Here is a 20,646-nt window from a genome sequence, read left to right on the forward strand (position 1 = left end):
TTCCTCCCCATTTCGTTTATCGAGCATGCTGGAAAATTCATGAAAAACTACCAATTTTCGAACTCATTGGTGGCACCATCGGATTACAGAACAAAGGAAGTTTCGATTTTCTGACGAAAAATCATTCGGAATTCAGACCATGTATGGCCTGCATTAGGGTCCTTTCACACAGGCGTTCTGTTTTTTTCATCGGTTCAGTCACCATTTTTCTAAGAAAAAAACAAATCAGCTCACATCCATTTTTCATCCATTTTTCATCAGTTTACATCCTTTACCGCAATGTAAAAATGGACCGTATGGCCATTTACATCCATTGACATCCGTTTACATCCATTTACATCAGTTTTTTTGTCTGTTTACATCCGTTTTTTGTACATTTACATCCGTTTTTTGTCCATTCTGGGTTTTTTTTACAGAAGAAAAATAGGCTTTTCTTCTGTTCAACATCCGGATGTTAATTATTATTATTATTATACAGTATTTATATAGCGCCAAAGGGTTTGATCAGCAATGTGGATGCTAATGGATGCGAACATTAACAGACATAAACAGATGATCATCTGTTTACATCTGCTAGTCCATAGAAATACAAGGGACAAATATACAAATACAAATAGAAATGGACAGATGAAAAACGGACAAACCGAATGCCTGTGTGAAAGAGCCCTAACACTGGTGCACACAGAATCTGGTGCAACTGTGTCTAGAAACCTTCTAACTTTAGCTTCTTTAAGTAAGTTTTCTATGCACAGCTACACCAGATCCTGTGCGCACCAGTTCTAGTAAATCTTCCCCGGTGTGTCTCAAGACCTTCTAAACAAATTACTAATTCTTGGCAGGCATAATGTATATTTAATCATATATATATTTAGCACATTGACACTGGAGTTCCCCTTCAAACAATCACACTAATTTTGTGGACTTAAGCTGAATTCTTTGGACATGAAGATAAGCTCAAATGGTCTTGCTATTCTTGGATATGATATCTCAGTAGATAAACAGCTAAAAAAAAAGCACCCAAATGTAAAAATAAATGCCTAATAATAGGTTGTCACATACATTTCACTACAGTATACCAAATTTTTGATTTTCCTTATTATGAAACAGCACCATCGAGTGGTGACAATGCAGCACTGCAATTCAAAATCTAAAGGATAGATTTGCTAATGTAAAAATGATATGAAATAAGTTTAGAAATACGTTATATTTGCAAATACCTTTCTACAGCTCTTGTACCTATAACTCTTGTAATGATGTCCGATTAGAAATAAAAAAAATCCACATTTGGATATTGAATGCTGAATAGTGAGATAATTAACTATGTACATACTTTTTATTGTATAGCTTGTGCAATGTATAGCCAGTAGTTGTTTTCCTGTATCACTAGTAGCTGGCACTACATCTGGTCAAATATTGCCTGCTGCTATGGCCAATGTGAACGATAAGTTCTTCACAGGCACCACTTCTTTTGCATTGTTACATATTTCTTACAATATTAATTAAAGCAGGATTAAACCCAAAAGCAAACATTTTTATTATATTGCAGCTTACCAATTCTTAGATGTGATGTGGGCATTAGTTTTCTTTTTTTGACTTTCTTTCCTTTATTTTTACACTGTGATCTGGCCAGCAAGTCAAAAGAAAAAGTTATCCTGCAGATGTAGCAGTTACGGATATGAGACAAATTATTTACCACTGACAGGGGTGCTTACATTGATCATATTTTTATTTATTTATGTATATCCTTGATCACTAAAAGAAAAAAAAATGTCTGCTGTAACTGCTTTTAAAGTGTTAGCTGAAGTTTAGCTTAATTTTGTTAGTGTATTTAAATCTGCTGATACATTGAGCACCCCTCTTCCTCCATACTGACAATGCTGCTGTCCAAAGGTGCCTCCTGTGCTCCTTCATTCAGATGGAGGCACTCTAATACAGGAGGTGTGTTACTGGCCAGATTACCAGGTTAAAACAGAGGGGAAAAAAAGCCTAAAAAACAGAAAACAAATACAGACACCACATCTAATGATTAGTAAGCTGCAATATATTACATTTTTGGTTTGGGGTTTAATACTGCTTTGTTCAACAATCAAAAGTCTACAGAAAAAGAGAAAAGAACAGAAAAAGCCCCAGCCCAGTTCTCCAGTTGGATTAATCCAGAGTTTTACATTCTAATGCTGTACATATATGCTGTCTCTTCCTTACCTGCTCTTCAAGGTCCCAGCTGTCTTGTACCATCCAGGAGCGGACTGACCATTTGGAAACTCGGGCACTGCCCGAGGGCCTGGGGTCAGTAGGGGGCCCCATGAGATGCCCCTGGTACCTTTTTCATAGGCTTTTTTGAGTTTGGGCAAGGACACAGGGGCCCCATGATCCCCTATTGCCCGGGGGCCCCATGAGTTGTCAGTCCGCCCCTAGTACCATCTGATAAATATGGCAGTGTCTCAAGTATCAAACGATAGGGTCCATTAGTAATTTGAAAGTGGCTCGATCAATTGAGTACTAGGTATTTAATTGGATCTCATGTGAGCTTATTAGTATTAGCGATTTATGGTTCTATAAATGATTCTAGATGATTGCTGTCAGATAGTTCTTAAGCATGATGAAATGGTATAGACCCCATTGTGGACAGGATCACAGTAATGTCATTACAGTTCAGGATATGTGAAATGTTGTGAAGTGCTAAAATCTGGCCTGCATGAGCTCAGATGCTCATAAATATTTCAAAGTCCAATTCCATCCAAAAACCTTTCCATTTGTTTTGGATGAAATGGGGAAGGGTTAGTGCTTCCTTGAGACTTTTATTGATGTCTGTATTGCAATAAGTGAGCTATTACAGGAATTATTATTAGGACCAACTGGGACACGCACAAAAACTAATTTTACAGTTAAAGGCTGAAACCTCTGACAATTTTTTTTACTATATTATACAAATACCAGTGCTAAGTGAATACTTATAATTTGCTAAATTGTTTTCAGATGTGACATGTACATGTGTAACAAATGAACATATTTCAAATAAACTATATCCAATCATAAAGTCTTTATGAATCAAATACTGATGACACCCAGTTGGGAAGGCGCTGTTATTAAGTCGCTACTTTCTAAGGATTCAATTGATACTGGTGAGCTCCCTTCAATATATGAGATATCATTGGTCACATGATGGAGATTCTTTTTATTTCGGGAACAACAGAGAACTGAACAAATGTATTTATTTATTTTAGGTACTTATATCAATTTACGCAGTGTTTACATATATATTATACATTCACATCAGTCCCTAACCCTCAAGGAGCTTACAATCTAAGGTCCCTAGCTTACATTCATTCATACACATACTAGGGACAATTTAGACAGGATCCAATTCACCTACCAGCATATCTTTGGAGTGTAGCAGGAAACCTGAGTACCCAGAGAAAACCCACGCAGGCACAGGGAGAACATGCAAACTCCAGGCAGGAGGTGCCATGGCTGGGATTCGAACCAACGACGCTAGTACTGCCAGGCGGACGTGCTAACCATTTAGCCACTGTGCTGCCCAATAGCAGATTATTTTTGGTTTTTTTTTTGGAGAATTAGTTTTTGATTCACAAAGACGTTAATATTGTACATAGTTCATATATATTCATTCACTACACTTGTACATATCACTTTTGAGAACAATTTTAGCATGGTATAAAGACAGCACAGTGGCTAAATGCCTGGCAGGACTAAGGTCGTTGGTTCAAATCCCAATCACAGCACCACCTGCCTGAAGTTTTAATGTTCTCCCTGTGCCTGCGTGGGTTTCCTCCAGGTACTCTGGTTTCCTCCCACACTCCACAGACGTGCTGGTAGGTTAATTGGCTCCTGTCTAAATTGGCCCTAGTATGTATGAATGTGAGTTAGGGACCTTAGTTTGTACACCCCTTGTGGGTTAGGGACTGATGTGAATGTACAATATATATGTAAAGCACTGCATGAATTGACAGCACTATATAAGTACCTGAAATAAATAAATACACTTAGCCCTGGCATATATGTAATATGATTGTAAGACAGGACAGGAAGCAGGGAAGATCTTCTTAATGGAGTCACAGACATAAATACAAACATGACAATTATTTTAACTCTTACCTAATTTATCCAAAACTAAAAACATAAAAAACAATTGAAAAAAATGCAAAGATGAAGTATACAAAAAAAGTGAAAGGAGGCAGTTTTTTTTCCAACTTGAGTTATTTAATATATTTTTGCTTTAGCAAGCATTTTCTACATTTTAAATGAATAAAACAGATGTTTATAGACCTAAGTCTCTTTCTGAAAATCAGTTACCTTATATGGCTCTTCAAATATATCCAAGTCCAGCAAACTATTTATATAACCCTCCAATAGAGCTTGATGCCCGCAAGAGAATTGTGTACACAAAGGAAAATCCTCATAAACTGTGTCTCTAGCTTGGGCTTAACACTTTTATTTGTGATGTGCCTAGAAGCCAGCCATCCGTCTCCCTCACCTAAGTAATGTCACACACCATTGTCTCCTTGGCTGGGGTCACTGGTCATTGTGACTGTCACATTAGATGTGTACAGATATGACCCATATCATCAAATGGGAGCATTGACGTATTACCTATGGGAGGTACCACAAGGTTAGAGCTGATGCAAATGCTGACTTAGCAATGTAAAAAACCCACCAGTTTATGGCAGGGTACATTTTTTTTAAGTATATCTTTAATTAATAAATTATTAATTAATAATGAATTATTATTAGTCAGCATTTATTTTGTGCCAACAGTTTGCACAGTGCTTTACAAAATAGAGGGAGGCAGTATAGCGGCAATACATCTCAGTTTTACAAGATGTTTTAGAAGGCCTTGTTCATGAGAGCTTACAATCTAAAAGATGGTAATTAGTTCCTGGGATTTGGACCATTTTTAGCTTTAACCCCTGCAGTCCAATATTCTTCTGTTTCCTCTTCTGTCATGTTTGCTCCATTGGTGTATTTTGTGCTTCTTTACCAAAACTTTCATAGATTCAATTATTTAAATGGTGTAAGTGCGTGTATAGCCAAAATATATACAGTATCTCACAGAAGTGAGTACGCACCTCACATTTTTGTAAATATTTTATTCTATCTTTTCATGTAACAACACTGAAGAAATGAAACTTTGCTACAATGTAAAGTAGTGAGTGTACAGCTTGTATAACAGTGTAAATTTGCTGTCCCATCAAAAATAACTCAACACACAGCCAGGGGCGGAGTGACCATTTGGAAACTCAGGCACTGCCCAAGGGCTCGGGGTCAGTAAGGGGCCCCATGAGATGCCTCTGGTACCTTTTTCATAGGCTCTTTGAGTTTGGGCAAGGACACAGGGGCCCCATGATCCCCTATTGCCCGGGGCCCCATGAGTTGCCAGTCCGCCCCTGCACACAACCATTAATGTCTAAAAGATTAGACATGACATGTAACCGCCAAAGCTAATGGCCACTATTCAGTGCTCCTACTCTTTGACCTCTCTGCGGCCTTCGACACAGTCGACCACCCCCTCCTCCTCAAAAAACTACACTCCCTCGGCCTCAGAGATTCTGCTCTCTCCTGGCTCTCATCCTACCTGTCACAACGCTCCTTCAGCGTTACCTATAATGCTACCACCTCCACCTCACTCCCCCTCTCTGTTGGGGTCCCTCAAGGCTCTGTCCTTGGGCCCCTTCTCTTCTCCATCTATACCTCCTCCCTTTGCCAACTCATACACTCTCACGGCTTCAACTACCACCTCTATGCCGACGACACACAAATCTATCTCTCAACCCCCCACCTCACCCCCTTGGTCTCAGCCCGAATCACACACCTACTGAGTGAGATATCAGACTGGATGTCGCTCCACTTCCTTAAATTGAACCTCTCCAAAACCGAGTTTCTTGTCTTCCCCCCAGCCCGGACACCACCCCCCATTGATTTCTCCGTCACATCCAACAACGCTACCATCAAACCCGCCCTGCAGGCCAGAGTACTGGGTGTCATTCTGGACTCCAACCTATCCTTCCAGCCCCAAGTCCAATCTTTAACAAACTCGTGCAGACTCCACCTCCGCAACATCGCCAAAATCCGCATGTTCCTAACCCCAGAAACCACTAAACAGCTCATCCACTCTCTCATCATATCACGACTTGACTACTGCAACTCCCTCCTCACTGGCCTGCCTCACCGCTGGCTATCCCCGCTTCAGTCGATCCTGAATACGGCTGCCAGACTCATTCACCTTTCCAACCGCTCTGTCTCCGCCACCCCTCTCTGCCAATCCCTCCACTGGCTTCCGATTGCACAACGGATCAAATTCAAAATCCTAACACTGACGTACAAAGCTGTCCACCATACTGCCCCGAACTACATCACTGACCTAATATCCAAGTACCGCCCAACACGCACACTCCGCTCCTCACAAGACCTCCTTCTCTCTAGTTCCCTGGTCTCCTCCTCCCATGCCCGCCTCCAGGACTTCTCCAGGGTGTCACCCATCCTCTGGAACTTCCTGCCCCAACCCATCAGATTATCACCTACTCTCCTCTCCTTTAGGCGCACCCTGAAAACCCATCTCTTCAGGGAAGCCTACCCCACCCCCTGCTAACTTGCCGACCTCCTCCACCCCTCCTACCACTCCATCCCCCACAGCTATCTCCTCCTGTGCCACCACCCCCTCCCTCCTAGATTGTAAGCTCGAAAGAGCAGGGCCCTCGAACCCCTCGTGTATCACATTGTATTGGTATTGTTCTGTCACATGTTCTGTCCCCCTTTGTAATGTACAGCGTTGAGCGAACTATTGGCGCTTTATAAATACTGTATAATAATAATAATAACATGTCTAAAAGATGCAGAGCCATACAAAGCAGTGTGCAGGAGCTAACGGGAAAGATCTGTATTGTTTATATACAGGTCTCTCCCCTGTCGGTGATGCATGGTGATCGCCGAGTGCGAAGGGGAATCACTGGCTGGGACCCAGTGATCGACAGGTGAGGCTTGCCAATGGTGGCGCGGGTACCCTCTACCCGAAAATGAAAAATCACGTGTATATGTACATGATTCTGCACAGTACTGCTGCCCTGTAGCAGTATTTCTCATTTTCCCTCCAGAGGATTTACCTCCCTTCCTGGCCAGGTCAGTTTTTGTGCTACGGCGCTACGTTATTTTAACTGACAATTCTGCGAATATGCAACACTGCACCCAAATTAAATTTCTGTCCTTTTTTTTCCCACAAATAGAGCTTGCTTTCGGTGGTATTTTATCGCCTCTGAGTTGTTTATTTTTTGCACAATAAAATATAAAGACCAAGAATTTTGAGAAAAAAAACAATATTTTTCTACTTTTTGCTATTAAACATGTCCAGTAAAAAAATGTAAAACATCAAATTTCGTCATAAATTTAGGCCAAAATGTATTCTGCGACATGTCTTTGCTAAAAAAATCCCAATATGTATAAATTAATTGGTTTACGTGAAAGTTATAGCGTTTACAAATGGCGGTATTGATACTGGAATTTTTTTTGTTATACTAGTAATGGCGGCAATCAGCAACTTTTAGCGGGTCTGAGGGCATTCTGGACTTTTTGCTATAAAACATGTCCAGTAAAAAAATTTTAAAATCTAATTTCATCATACATTTCTGCCAAAATGTATTCTGCGACATGTCTTTGCTAAAAAAATAATTGGTTTACGTGAAAGTTATAGTGTTTACAAATGGCGTATAGATAAAGAATTTTTAAATTAATATATTAATAATAGTGGCGATCAGCGACTTATGGCGGCAATCAGCTACTTATGGCGGCGATCAGCGACTTATGTCGGGACTGCGGCGGACATTCTGACACTGGGGGGGAACTGACTTGGGGTCACTGACATCCCCAGTGACACCAATACAGTGATCAGTGCTAATAAAATGCACTGACACTGTACTAATGACACTGGGCAGGTAGGGGTTAACATCTGGGGTGATCAAAGGGTTACCTGTATGCTGTGTACTGTTTTACTGTGTGCTGTGTGTGTGCTTTACTGTTTATGCAGAGCCATACAAAGCAATGTGCAGGAGCTGACAGGGGAAAGATCTGTATTGTTTACATACAGGTCTCTCCCCTGTCAGTGATACACGGCAATCGCAGGGTGCCGACGGGGAATCACTGGCCGGGACCCAGTGACAGACAGGTGAGGCTTGCCAATGGTGGTTCAGGTACCCTCTACCCGGAAAAGCAAAATCACGTATATATACGTGATTTTGCACAGCCCTGCTGCCCTGTGGCAGTATTTCTCCTATAGGGCGGCGGGAAAGCGGATATATATACTATATACTGTACACACATTTATTTTATTTTTTGAACTTTACTGAGACCACTAGGTGGCAGTATCCCTCCCAGACTGACTTTGGGAATAGTCATTTGTGCATCTTTCACATAAAGAGAAGTAACGAGAAGATTTTAGATACAAGAATTTAATGTACTTTAATACCATTATGACATGAAGCAAAATGTTAATTTCCTCTTTGAATAGATATCTGCACACAAATCATTACAGCCATATAAGGAAATGGCATGCTTTAATCAAGGCTTTAAAAGCTTTTGCATCATTTTTTAATAAAGGTTGACAGATTCTGAGATTACTTTATTACTGTAGATAATGTAATTAGATGAAGTGGCTTTTACCTGTGCTACAAGTGTCATTTACTTCATACTTGCCTTTTAGTGATTGCAGAGTAGATTGTCTCTGTGTCTACAGGGTGACCAGGTAGTGACCTTAAAAAGGATTTTTTTGTTTTAACATGTGAAAGGTATCCTGGCAAAAAAAAGACTTATTCTGTGCAGGGGCAGACTGACAACTCATGGGGCCCCCGGGCAATAGTGGATCACGGGGCCCCTGTGTCCTTGCCCAAACTCAAAAAAGTCTATGAAAAAGGTACCAGGGGCATCTCATGGGGCCCCCTACTGACCCGGGCCCTCGGGCAGTGCCCGAGTTTCCAAATGGTCAGTCCGCCCCTGATTCTGTGTAGTTCTATGAGCTCCTAATGTGGCAGTTGGGTTATTAAAGGTCATTTGCTTAAATCAGACTTAGTGACATATAATATCAGTGTGATTGGGCTGTGATACAAAACAAAACAGTATGCACTGAAAACTAGTTGCTGAGCAGTGCATAGGTTTAGCATCACTGCCCCAAAATCAGCATTTGACACACAGGGGGGAAATTTACTAAAACTGGGGCACTCAGAATCTGGTACAGCTCTACATGGTAGACAATCAGCTTCTAACTTCAGCTTGTCCATTAAACACTTCAAGTCCAGACACTTTTACCCCCTTTCCTGTCCAGGCCAATTTTCAGCTTTCAGCTCTATGACACTTTGAATGACAATTGCGCGGTCATGCAACACTGTACCCATATGAATTTTTTTGCATTTTTTTGAGACAGATAAAACTTTATTTTGGTGGTATTTATTCACCACTGGGATTTTTGTTTTTTTTTGCTATATAAATGAAAATGTCCAAAAATTTTGAAAAGAAGTGTTTTTCTTATAAAATGTTGCAAATAAATAATCTTTCTTCATAAATCTTGGCCAAAATTTATTCGGTTATCTTTTTAGTAAAAAAAAAAATAACTCAAATTAGTTTATAACCAAAAATTATAATTTTGTAAAAAAAATTTTACATTTTAATTTTTTTTTAAATTATTTTTTTTTTTTATTGTTTTAACATACTGTCACCCTAGCAGTACAGTGTCACCATAGTGACACAGTACTACTTGTGGGGGGTGATGAAGATTTTTTTGTTTTTTGCTTTTACACTCATAAAGGCTGTAAAAGCAATCATTTCTCCTTCTCTCTGGCTGAATTCTTGCAGCCATTGAGAAATACTGTGTGAGCTGTGATTGGTCACAGCTTATCACATGGTACAAGGCTGTTGTGAATAGCCTTGTACCATGTGACCTCTGTGATCATTCACAGATTTCACTAGGAGTAAGTAATGATGTCAGAAGTGACATCTTGCTTACTACTATTCATGTGATCACTGATTGGCCAAAAAAATGATCACTGATTTCACAAAAAGGAAGCAATGTAAAGAGAACAAGATACTTTTTCATACAAGTACATAGTAAGCACAAATCAGGAATATGAAATGCTAGGTTTACATACTCTTTAACCTCCCTGACGGTATTCCTGAGTGTAGCTCGGGGTAAAGTTTCAGCACCACAAGCGGTAACCCCGAGCTACACTCGGGCTTACCATGCGGCGCTGTTCCGGGATCTGTTCTTCACTTACCATGTCCTGCGCTCCCGTGATGTCCCTCCTGCAGTGTCCCCTGTAATGTCCTCCGGTGGATGTCGGCATCTGTTATCTGGGTTCCGTCCCCTGCGAGCGCCGGGACATATGGGGGACAGAACTGGCGGGAAATTTGAAAATGACAAAAAGTGACATTCACTCAATACACTAAATTCACATAGTAAAACATTACTGTATCAAACCATTTCACATACATTTTGTCCCGAGTGCTTTGTCCTGTGCCCTGCCTGCATTTTTACTGTTCTTTCTGCCTGGAAACTGAGAAACGTCCACGGCGTCCAAAAATGTCCCTTTACGGACCAGCTAGAGAACAGCGATAGTAAATTAGAACTACTTGCAGAATTGAGTGATAATGATTCGTGGGGAAATTCATCATCAGACACTGAAAACGATTTTATGACTAAGCTCAGTGATATGCGAACTTGGCGCTATATTTCAAATTTCAGTGTTTTTGGTTTGATTATATTATTGAACTAATTTTATTATTATATTATTATTTTCTATGATTATTTATTAAATTATAATTTATGATTTCGTGTTTCAAATTTTAACATACCCGAGATGTTTACTAGACTCTTGTTCGTGCAGATTTCAGTGAGTTATTCCTAAAAATTACAGGCCTACAATAAAAAAAATACATATTTCCATGCAAAAAAATGTACTGCTTTGAGCACAGAAATACTAACATAATCATACTGCTAGGAAGGTTAATTCCAGCAAGTATTTATGTTGCCAGCACACCTAAACTTATCCAAAAGGAACTGACTTTATTGACGTCAGCAAAGTGCAACATTTTGAACATTTTGCCTTGGTGTAGTGAGTGGAGGAGTGAATCTACAAAAGTGATGATATGATCCAGATTATTCCAAGTTTATTCCACCGTAAAATCAGATGGGAGACTGTACACAAACCCAATACATCTTGGGGGTTAAACCTTGCCCTTTCCCATCGGGGCTTTAGTGATAGGAAACAATGTATCCAGACTTGATAGTAATGAAATTGTTTTGTATACAAACTGTTGTATAGATTGGTGCAATGTTCATCAGCAATACCTTGGTGAAACAGTACTAGTAGACTTTGCCTCTGAAATATGTTGGATTTGTGTACAGTCTTCCATCTGAATTTACATTTGGATAAATTTGTGTCTGGATCATAATACCATAGTGTAGTGCATGCGTTATTTCAGTTTTCAGCTGGCAAAGCTCAATATAATGGGAGGTTTTTGATTACTTCAATAGCTATATTCAAGTATGGTTTCTTAACTTTAAAAGGAATTTGTAACTGAATTAACCTCCCTAGCAGTATTCCCGAGTGTAGCTCGGGGTAAAATGTCAGTACCAAAAGCGGTAACCCCGAGCTACACTTGGGCTTACCATGCGGCGCTGCATAGGGAGTCCCTGCAGAGCTTACCTTGTCCTTCGCTTCTGCGATGTGTCCCCTGAAGCATCCCCGGCCATCTCCTCCGGTCGATGCCGGCATCCGGCTTCTGTGTTCCGGTCCCTGTGACGTTGGGAAATTTGAAAATGTTAAAAAATGTCATTTTTTTCAAAAACATTTTTCATAGTAATACATTGCTGTTTCAACCCATTTCACATACATATTGTCCCTAGTGCTTTGTCCTGTGCCCTGCCTGCGTTTTGTCTGTTCTTTCTGCCTGGAAACTGAGAAATGTCCATGGCGTCCAAAAAGTGTCCCTTTAGGTCAAAAGTGGGTTTAGATCAGCTAGAGAACAGCGATAGTAAATTAGAACCACTTGCAGAATTGAGTGATAATGATTTGTGGGGAAATTCGTCATCAGACACTGAAAACGATTTTGCGACTTTGCTCAGCAATGTGCGAACTTGGCGCTATATTTCAAATTTCAGTGTTTTCGGTTGGATTATATTATTGAATTAAATGTATTATTATTATATTATTATTTTTTATGATTATTTATTAAATTATAATTTATAATTTCGTGTTTCAAATTTTATCATACCCGGGATGTTTAATAGACTCTTGTTCGGACAGATTTCAGTGAGTTATTCCTAAAAATTGCAGCCTACAATAAAAAAAACTACATATTTCCATGCAAAATAATGGTACCGCTTTCAGCACCAAAAATCTGAAATAATCATACCGCTAGGGAGGTTAAAGTGTGTTCCTTTATATTTGCTTAAGTCTCTTGTGAATCCAAGTGAATTTATCTGCAATACTACATTTTGTTTTGAGTAGAACTATAATTTAAACTACTTCATTAATTAAACTATCCCATAAGGTAGGTGTAATTTGTAAGTGGTTTCGTTCAATGGAAGTTCCACTGACTATTCAGGCTTGAGATTTCTTTCCACATTGGGTTTACTTTGATCTTTTCTTCAAACTTTACACCTAGTAACAAACAATATTGTAAAGTAATTTCAAGGGCAAACATGATAAAATATAACAGTTCCTGGAGCTCACCCAGAATTCCGATCAATGCCTTCAGCTTCCTGACATCTAATCTCTAACAATAAATGCAAAGACTGCCATTTAATCTTGAACACACTGGATAAAAAAGAATAGAGCTGAACAGCTCAATATTACATTTTCTGCTATTTGATGAAATATACTTTTTTTCTATTTTGAGCAGAGTGGCTTCAGCATTGACATTTAAGGAACTCAAATAACTTTATGCCTCAAACCAAAAATGCTGTGTCAAGGAGAATTCTGTGAGCTGCTGTTCTGAGTTGGAGAAATTACTATGATAAACGATGCATTTTCGAATATTTATGACTGACTCCATAAAACTGCCATTTGCAATAATCTCCTAAAACATTATTTTTTAATTTTTTTTTAGCATTGCTGTAGTTACAAATAATTTTTGGAGGTTTTTAGAGAACATTGGTCCAGATTTTAGCATAGGGAAATATAATCATTTTAAACCAAACCTGCAATATGCAATCTATACAAATATGTGCAGTGTTTTGAAACAGGCCACACTTTTTCCTTAGATATCTGTTGGAAATTGGAAATAGAAAGGCGTCTTTTAGAACAACTTCTCTAACTACAGCTCTAACACATAAATGTATTTACATGCATTAATGTTCAATAATCTATAGAAAACCCCAGATCTATCCATTTTCACCATTTCTCAATAGTGCCAAGCCTTCACTTCTATTTATAAGGAGACAAACTCTATCAATTATTGGGAAATGTCCCAAAAATTGCATTATGGTGGTACCCAACCCCATTTCGTCTGCCTAAATTTTATCCTTCACAGTCCCCTCTCTATTGGAGAAACTGTGGATCCGCTGGTCTGTAAATACATACACCTCAGTTTATGGAGAGAAATATTCAAAATACAGGCAGAAATTACTGGTGAACCGACTTCTCCTACTCCATCTCTAGCAATTCTTAATCTAGGAATTGACAAATATCATACTAATATGTTCACAGTTGGTACCTTTTAGATGCCAGCATCACAATTACTAGATATTGTAAACAATAATTAGCACCAAATCCTTCAGAAATTGTACAGTTAGTAAAAACCCACTATGTGTATGAAAAGTTATTAGCTATGAGACGTAACAGTTACCCTAATTTTGAAAAAACATGTAAATCTTGGATTTTGTGGATGGGGCAGTTCTAATACTCTGAAAGTGCCTTATCCTCTTCTAATCATCTGGTTGTTTGTTACCCCTCCCTCTCAAGAGAAGAAAAGAAAAAAAATGGCCCCCCCCCCCACTATAAGACACACATCCCAAAATACATAACACTTATTTCCATATTCATATCAAACCCAAGAAGTCAGAGACACCATCATACTATCCCATATCAGGGTACCAGTCTGAAGGCATCATCCCATGGTTTCCACATCTTTTCAAATTTTCCCACACTGTCAGATTTTTCCCTTATCAACATATTATTGACCCCTTTTAACCAATCTGCATGAGAGTATGGTAAGGGAGCCATTCACTTTTTAGCAATTAGATTTCCAGCTTGATAAAGACACTTCAAGAATGCCAATTGAATCAACGATGAAGCCCCATGACCCACTATATGGCCCAATACACAGAGTTTCAGTTCTACTGCAAGATTAACTCCAAATACCAATCTTATTGTTCCTACTACTTCCTTCCTATACCTGTACAATTTAGGGCATCTCCAGAGCATGTGAATTTATTATCAAACCTATTCTTTGTTTTTCTCAACTATTTATAGTGTTTGACCTTATAGGCAATGTTTGTACTCACCATAAAAATACAATTATATAAAAAAAAGTCAATAGAAAACCAATGGTTGATTGTTGTCATAGAGTTACCAAACACAGTTGTTATTTTGCACCATTCTTCACTGCTTTGGTTTCCTCAGTATGGAGATCATAGTCATGTGATCTATCAAAGTTTTACGATCAGCCTTTCCTCCAATAACATTCTTTCTGCTGCTCTACATTTTAAATAATGGACTGTATAATGCATGATGTGAAGTTGCAAAGTCTTGCAATGTAGAGCAGAGAATTATTGACAACATTCACTCTCCATTATAAATGTGCCCCAAAGTAGTGATTTTGTTTTCTAAAATCCTAAAAGATTTAAAATATTATGTAAGATCTACATTCAGAACTAGCAGGTAACTTTGTAAGCCACTAGCATTTTTAGGTGTAATATGCAAAAAAGTTTGGCTATTGTATGGCAAGGTTCTCAGATATTTTGGACAAGGGATATTATTATTATTATTATTATTATAAGCTTGCAAACTAGGGACAGATCTAGTGTCCAAAAAGGGGTCTCCTCCATTACAAGGATGTGCTGAATATATGGATATATTTTTCTCTGCAGAATTTTTTCCTCTGTTTTAATCTGTAGCATATCCATAGTATATTTGTTCTTACCATACAAATTATAATAAAACAAAAATAACAAACCTACTGAACTTTTGTATGAGTCACAAAACTAACACTAAATGTAATCATTAAGTCTAGAAACTGAAAAAAAAAAGCTGAATTATATGTGGTACTTGTGTTATTATCTTTGAAATCATGGCTAAGTATCACATTGGGAACCCTGCCAAGGTGCTAAGAGAAGATAAAAAATACGGAATAGAAACCAAACTTGTTCTTAAAGCTTTTTGGCATTAACCTTGAGAAAAACCAAAGCCGTTAAGTCAAGATAAAGGTGTTTGATGATGTAATCACATCTGAAGTAATAAAATGTCACTCATGGGCATGCTGAAAAAACATGAACACTCTGGAGCTCACTAATTCTTAACCATATAAGTAAAACTGGATCTAGAAAGTAAATACAAAGTATTTCCCCTACTAACTTATACTGATGAAGCCTTTATGCAGTTCATGCAGTTATTAAACTTGAAGTAAACAGAAATATATGAAGACATAATAAAAATATTAATAGTAAACGTCAACATCAATATTAGCATCACCATCATAAATTCTAGATCAATGGGAACAAGTAAAGATTATACAGTATAATAAATTAGTGCATAAAGTCAAAGCAGGAAATCAGATATTAAATTATTCTGATTGGTTGAACCAGCATTGATTGTTTCTACTATACTATTAAGTATAGCAGAACTGAAGAAGCTGCTTGAATAAACTGCAAAGCATCTTAAGTGTTAAATAAAAGTTAAAAAAGTTAAGTCCAGTTGAATGTGACTAACTACTACTAGTCAGTACAAAGCACAGTGGATAAATGGTTAGCACTTCTGCCTGGCAGTTCTAGGGTCATTGGTTTGTAATCATAACCATTACACCATTTGCCTTGAGTTTGCATGTTCTCCCTGTGCCTTTCTGGATTTTGTTTGGGTACACTGGTTTCCTTCCACACTCCAAAGATCTGTTGGTAGGTTAATTGCCTGCTGTCAAAATTGGTCCTAGTATGTGTATGTATGAATGTGAGTTAGCAACTTTAGATTGTACTGTCCTGGAGGGTTAGGGACTGATGTGAATGTACTATATATATATATATATATATATATATATATATATGTACAGCTCTGCTTAAATTGAAGGTGCTAAGTACCTATAATAAAAAAATTAAATAATAGGATGTCTTACTTACTCAGTAAACTATGTATATCTTTTCGTTTCAGCAATATGAAAACTGGAGACCAAACCAACCAGACAGTTTCTTTTCTGCTGGTGAAGATTGTGTCGTAATAATTTGGCATGAGGATGGGCAATGGAATGATGTGCCATGCAACTATCATCTCACATACACCTGCAAGAAGGGAACAGGTAGTTTTCTCACTATTGTTATATCTAAACAGAACCGTGGCCAGGCGGTGGGCATCCAATATTTATATCTTTTTATGAAGCAATACATAAGCTTTAAAACAAACCCTCATTAATTTCTATGACTGCAGACATTCTGGAGCAATTCATCCTCTTAATTATACCAGCTACAATTCTTTGAAAATGTAATGATACAAGTAAAGGCATATCACTGCAAGGGAAATAATGTGATTTACTTTTTTTTAGTTGCCTGTGGACAGCCTCCTTTGGTTGAAAATGCAAGGACTTTTGGAAAGGCAAAACCACGATATGAAATAAATTCCATGATTCGATACCACTGCAAAGATGGCTTCATTCAGAGGCATATGCCAACCATACGATGCAGAGGCGACGGAAGGTGGGACCTTCCTAAAGTTATGTGTCTTAAACGTAAGTATTCTCCTACTTATATATTGACATTGAGGAGATTACTATACAGTAATATTAAATATAAACTAAACTAATAAGATGACATTTTCTGTCTCGAATGCAGAAACAATTTCTTATTTTTCTGATGCCATTTTAATAACTCATCATTTTTAATTTTGTTATGAATTAGTAGCATTTGTTGATAGTGCTAGAGAAAATAACAGATACTATTATATAATAAATATTCTGTGCATCATAAATATGATATATTGAAGTATATGTAAACCTAAAATCTATTTTCCAGCATGTTTAACATCAAACCTCACTGTATACAGTTTTCTTAAGTAAATAGTTTTAGAATCTGTTTCAAAGTTTTTTTACCTGGAGATCCTACCAGTAACAGCACTTGCTGTTGCTGTCTGACAGTGCTTATCCACTGCCTCTCAATTAGCAACAGCTTTTTCTGCCTGCTGTGCAAACTCCTTCAGTTGTCTGTTATGTTACCTATCTGATAGACAGCCCAATGACCAACTGAAGCCTCGCACACAGAACGCAGACAATGGTGCTAATAATTGCGTAGCAGTAGTTTAGCATTACCAGCAGGATTTCAAGGTGAGAAATTGTAAATAAAAAAAAAATAACAATAATTAAAAATAATAAAAATAAAACTATATTTGTAACTGCATACAGTGTGGTATGATGCCAATCATGCTAAAACATAAATTAAGGTTTTACATATCATTTAATGTTATTATTCATATTATTGGTCAAATATTCTTTTAATTCATTCATTAATATAGCACAGATTTTTTTATCATTTATTGCATACAGAAGTTACCATTAATTTTGGTACATATATTGCATACAGAAGTTACCATTAATCTCTTTTATATTTTTTAGCTTCTGCATACCAAAGGACTTATTCCAAGAAATATTACTACAAATTTAGTCCACCTGAGTTGAGGACTCCACTATATACACCCAAGCATCATCATCGTTGGAGCAGGACTTGGCAAGATTCACAACGCTGAGTATTCCCAGATTATCATCAATGGACATCCTAACTGCCAAAGTCCTGTATTACAGTGCCTTTCACTAGACTTAAACAAAAAATATGTATCTGATTTAATCCAGGACTGGACAATGGCATTCTAAAGACCACCAAGAAAAACAAGAGAGAAATTTCAATTCAAGTGTTAATTATAGGGAACTAAAGCAGCATATAAAATTAATTCCAGCCAAATAGAACATTTAGTTTATGTCACCAAGGCGAACAGATATTGTATTAATGCAAGCTTTCATTAATATTTAAACAGCTTGAGCCTAGCTTGGATGTTGTTTGTAAATAAGATGATTTAAATATGTTTTCTAATCATGTATATAAAATTTAAGTAATCAAACTAAAGTCAGGCATATTTAATAAAGGCTTAAAAACTAAATCACTAATTATGCAAATAATAGTTGGCTGAGGCTGGAGAAAAACTTGGTTTAAAAAGTGCCAGATGGAAATATTGTTTTCAAAGGTACATCCTTTGAACATCTGTGCCATGTACCATTTTTGTGTTGTGGAAAAAAAAATAAGGGAACAAAATTTTCACATTACGGGGATCAAGAATTATTTGTTGACTGCAATAACAATAATGTTAATATTCATCCATGACCACTCAGAAAAAAATGGACTTGTTGGATGAATTGTTTTTCATTGTGTAAGTCTGTAGCTTTTTTAGAATTTATACTGCTAATTCATGGAGAGTTTTTTTTCTTTTGTTTTTGCTAAAAGCCACAGATGCAAACTCAGACCTGACTTGGATGCACCATTTTTCTGCATCATTTTCTACATACAGCTGCATCACTTTTTTTGATGCAAGTTTTTTTTACAATGACGTCATGACTGCTGCACAAATAGATATAAGGAACACAAACTGAGTCAGTTTTGATTTTGCATCACAGAAAACTCTCCTTTTTTTCACAAGCGGGGGAACATTGTTCTGTGTCTTCAACACACTACATGGTGTATTTTGAAGGTGCATTTTACAATTTTTGTAAAAAAAAAAAAAAAAAAAAGTAAATAATTTTGTATATAATCATTTTCTAGTTTTTTTTAATGAAATTATGAATGTTTATTGATAAATGCGGCAGCTGTGAAAAGTACAGATACAAATGTAGGAAGCCATACTGATTTTCGTTTGCTGCTTCCTTGCCGACCATAATTTTTTAAGCATCAGTATGTCATCTCTTGTTTTATGAGCAAGTAGGGAATATATTTTAAATACTGTAAGTTTACAAGAAAGTAAATTCAGGATAATTGTTCACTTGAAATAAATATGTAGTATCCATTTAGCTTCAGGGTGATATCCCAAAAGGCACATGACATTTAGGAATGGTTCGCTTTCAGTAGTGGCTTAGTAATAATGAAATATAAAAAAAAATATATAGGTTTAAGTTATTTTCTCTTTTGTTTAGAAGTGTGCCACAATGTGGGCAGCCATTTTATAGTGAGCCAATGCTCTTGTAAATTCAGCCTATCCATTTACTATGAACCATTGAAATGACTAGGTATAGCCAGAAATTGCATATTAATATTATCCCTTAAAATGGCTGCCTTCTATGTGTGTAGATGATTTGTGCACTTTAAAAGAGGAGAAAGAAGCATTGTATTTCCTACGTAAAGTATTGTGTCTGTAATGTTCACATTACTTCATTCAAGAAAAATAAATTGTGGAATCTATTGCGGAAATGAATGAATGTAAAAAGAAATAAACATTTCTATAAAAATACAGTTGTGTGTATGTTTCAAAGTTACAAGTAAAAAATTAATCCAATTTTATGTTTTGTTTAATACATTTATTATATGCTAATATGGTGACATTTTTGAAACATTCACAGTTTCACACCTATAGGGTGCTGAAGCACATCTTTAGTTGCTAATGTTCAGATGACCAAATAATTTCCTGTAATTATCCAACTGAGTTGTATATATAAATATACTGATGTATGGATGGCAGATAATCACTTCATAAAATGAAAAATAGGTAGTATGGCTTCTCAGCAAACAGTACTAATAAGTTATGCCATTTAATTTAATATAATAAAAGGAGCAGCATCTTTCAGCAACTAATCAGAATTCAGCTATCATAAATCTGGTGGTGCCAAACTAATGACAGCTACAATCTTATTGGTTGCTTTAAAGGGCTGCACATTGTTGTTAATAGCAGTGTTATTATTACATACAGCCCTAGTGTGATTGATGCATTCCTATGACTGCTGCACCTTGTGTTATTATACTTTGTACTTGACAGCAATGCACCACAGTGTTGACCTGTATGTTTTTTTCTACTATTACAATGCACATAATACTTTTTCTGTATTTATATTATTACTTGTATAGTATATAATGTGAACCTTTGGGTATTTGTGAAAGAAAGACTAAATCTTTGTAACTTTTATATCTGCTTTTGTTTCACCAAAGAAACTTTGTTTTGTTTGCTAGTCTATCGTTTATAGTGTTTTATTTATTCTAATTTTTTTTGGAATCATTTTATAAATAGAAAAATGTAATTATAGAAACAAAAATAAACAGTGAAATGTACATGTGTCTCCCGCAGGTATCATGCAGCTCTTAAGTAGGGAGAGACTGAAAGTGCCTCGGTGCTCACAGTATGCTATATGACTTACTGATATCACTCAATGGATTTGCTGCACCTTCTTGGCTCACTCATCGGTGGTTTCCCTTACACA

At 37.1% G+C, this 20,646-nt stretch overlaps 1 protein-coding gene across 2 annotated transcripts in view; it reads left to right on the plus strand.

Moving 5' to 3' along the window:
• Positions 1 to 20,397, plus strand: part of VCAN (versican) — a 139,195-nt gene extending 118,798 nt beyond the window's left edge. For both annotated transcript variants that reach the window (XM_089693245.1, XM_089693246.1), the window contains 3 exons: positions 16,359 to 16,503; positions 16,747 to 16,929; positions 17,809 to 20,397. In XM_089693245.1, coding sequence (XP_089549371.1) covers positions 16,359 to 16,503; positions 16,747 to 16,929; positions 17,809 to 17,939 — 459 coding nt within the window. In that variant the 3' untranslated portion in view covers positions 17,940 to 20,397. The remainder of the gene's footprint in view (positions 1 to 16,358; positions 16,504 to 16,746; positions 16,930 to 17,808) is intronic.
• The last annotated feature ends 249 nt before the right edge of the window (positions 20,398 to 20,646 follow it).

The sequence above is a fragment of the Staurois parvus genome, unplaced genomic scaffold (genome assembly GCF_062004578.1).
Source record: "Staurois parvus isolate SC_StPar_1 unplaced genomic scaffold, SC_StPar_1.0 ptg000618l, whole genome shotgun sequence".
Classification (NCBI taxonomy): domain Eukaryota; kingdom Metazoa; phylum Chordata; class Amphibia; order Anura; family Ranidae; genus Staurois; species Staurois parvus.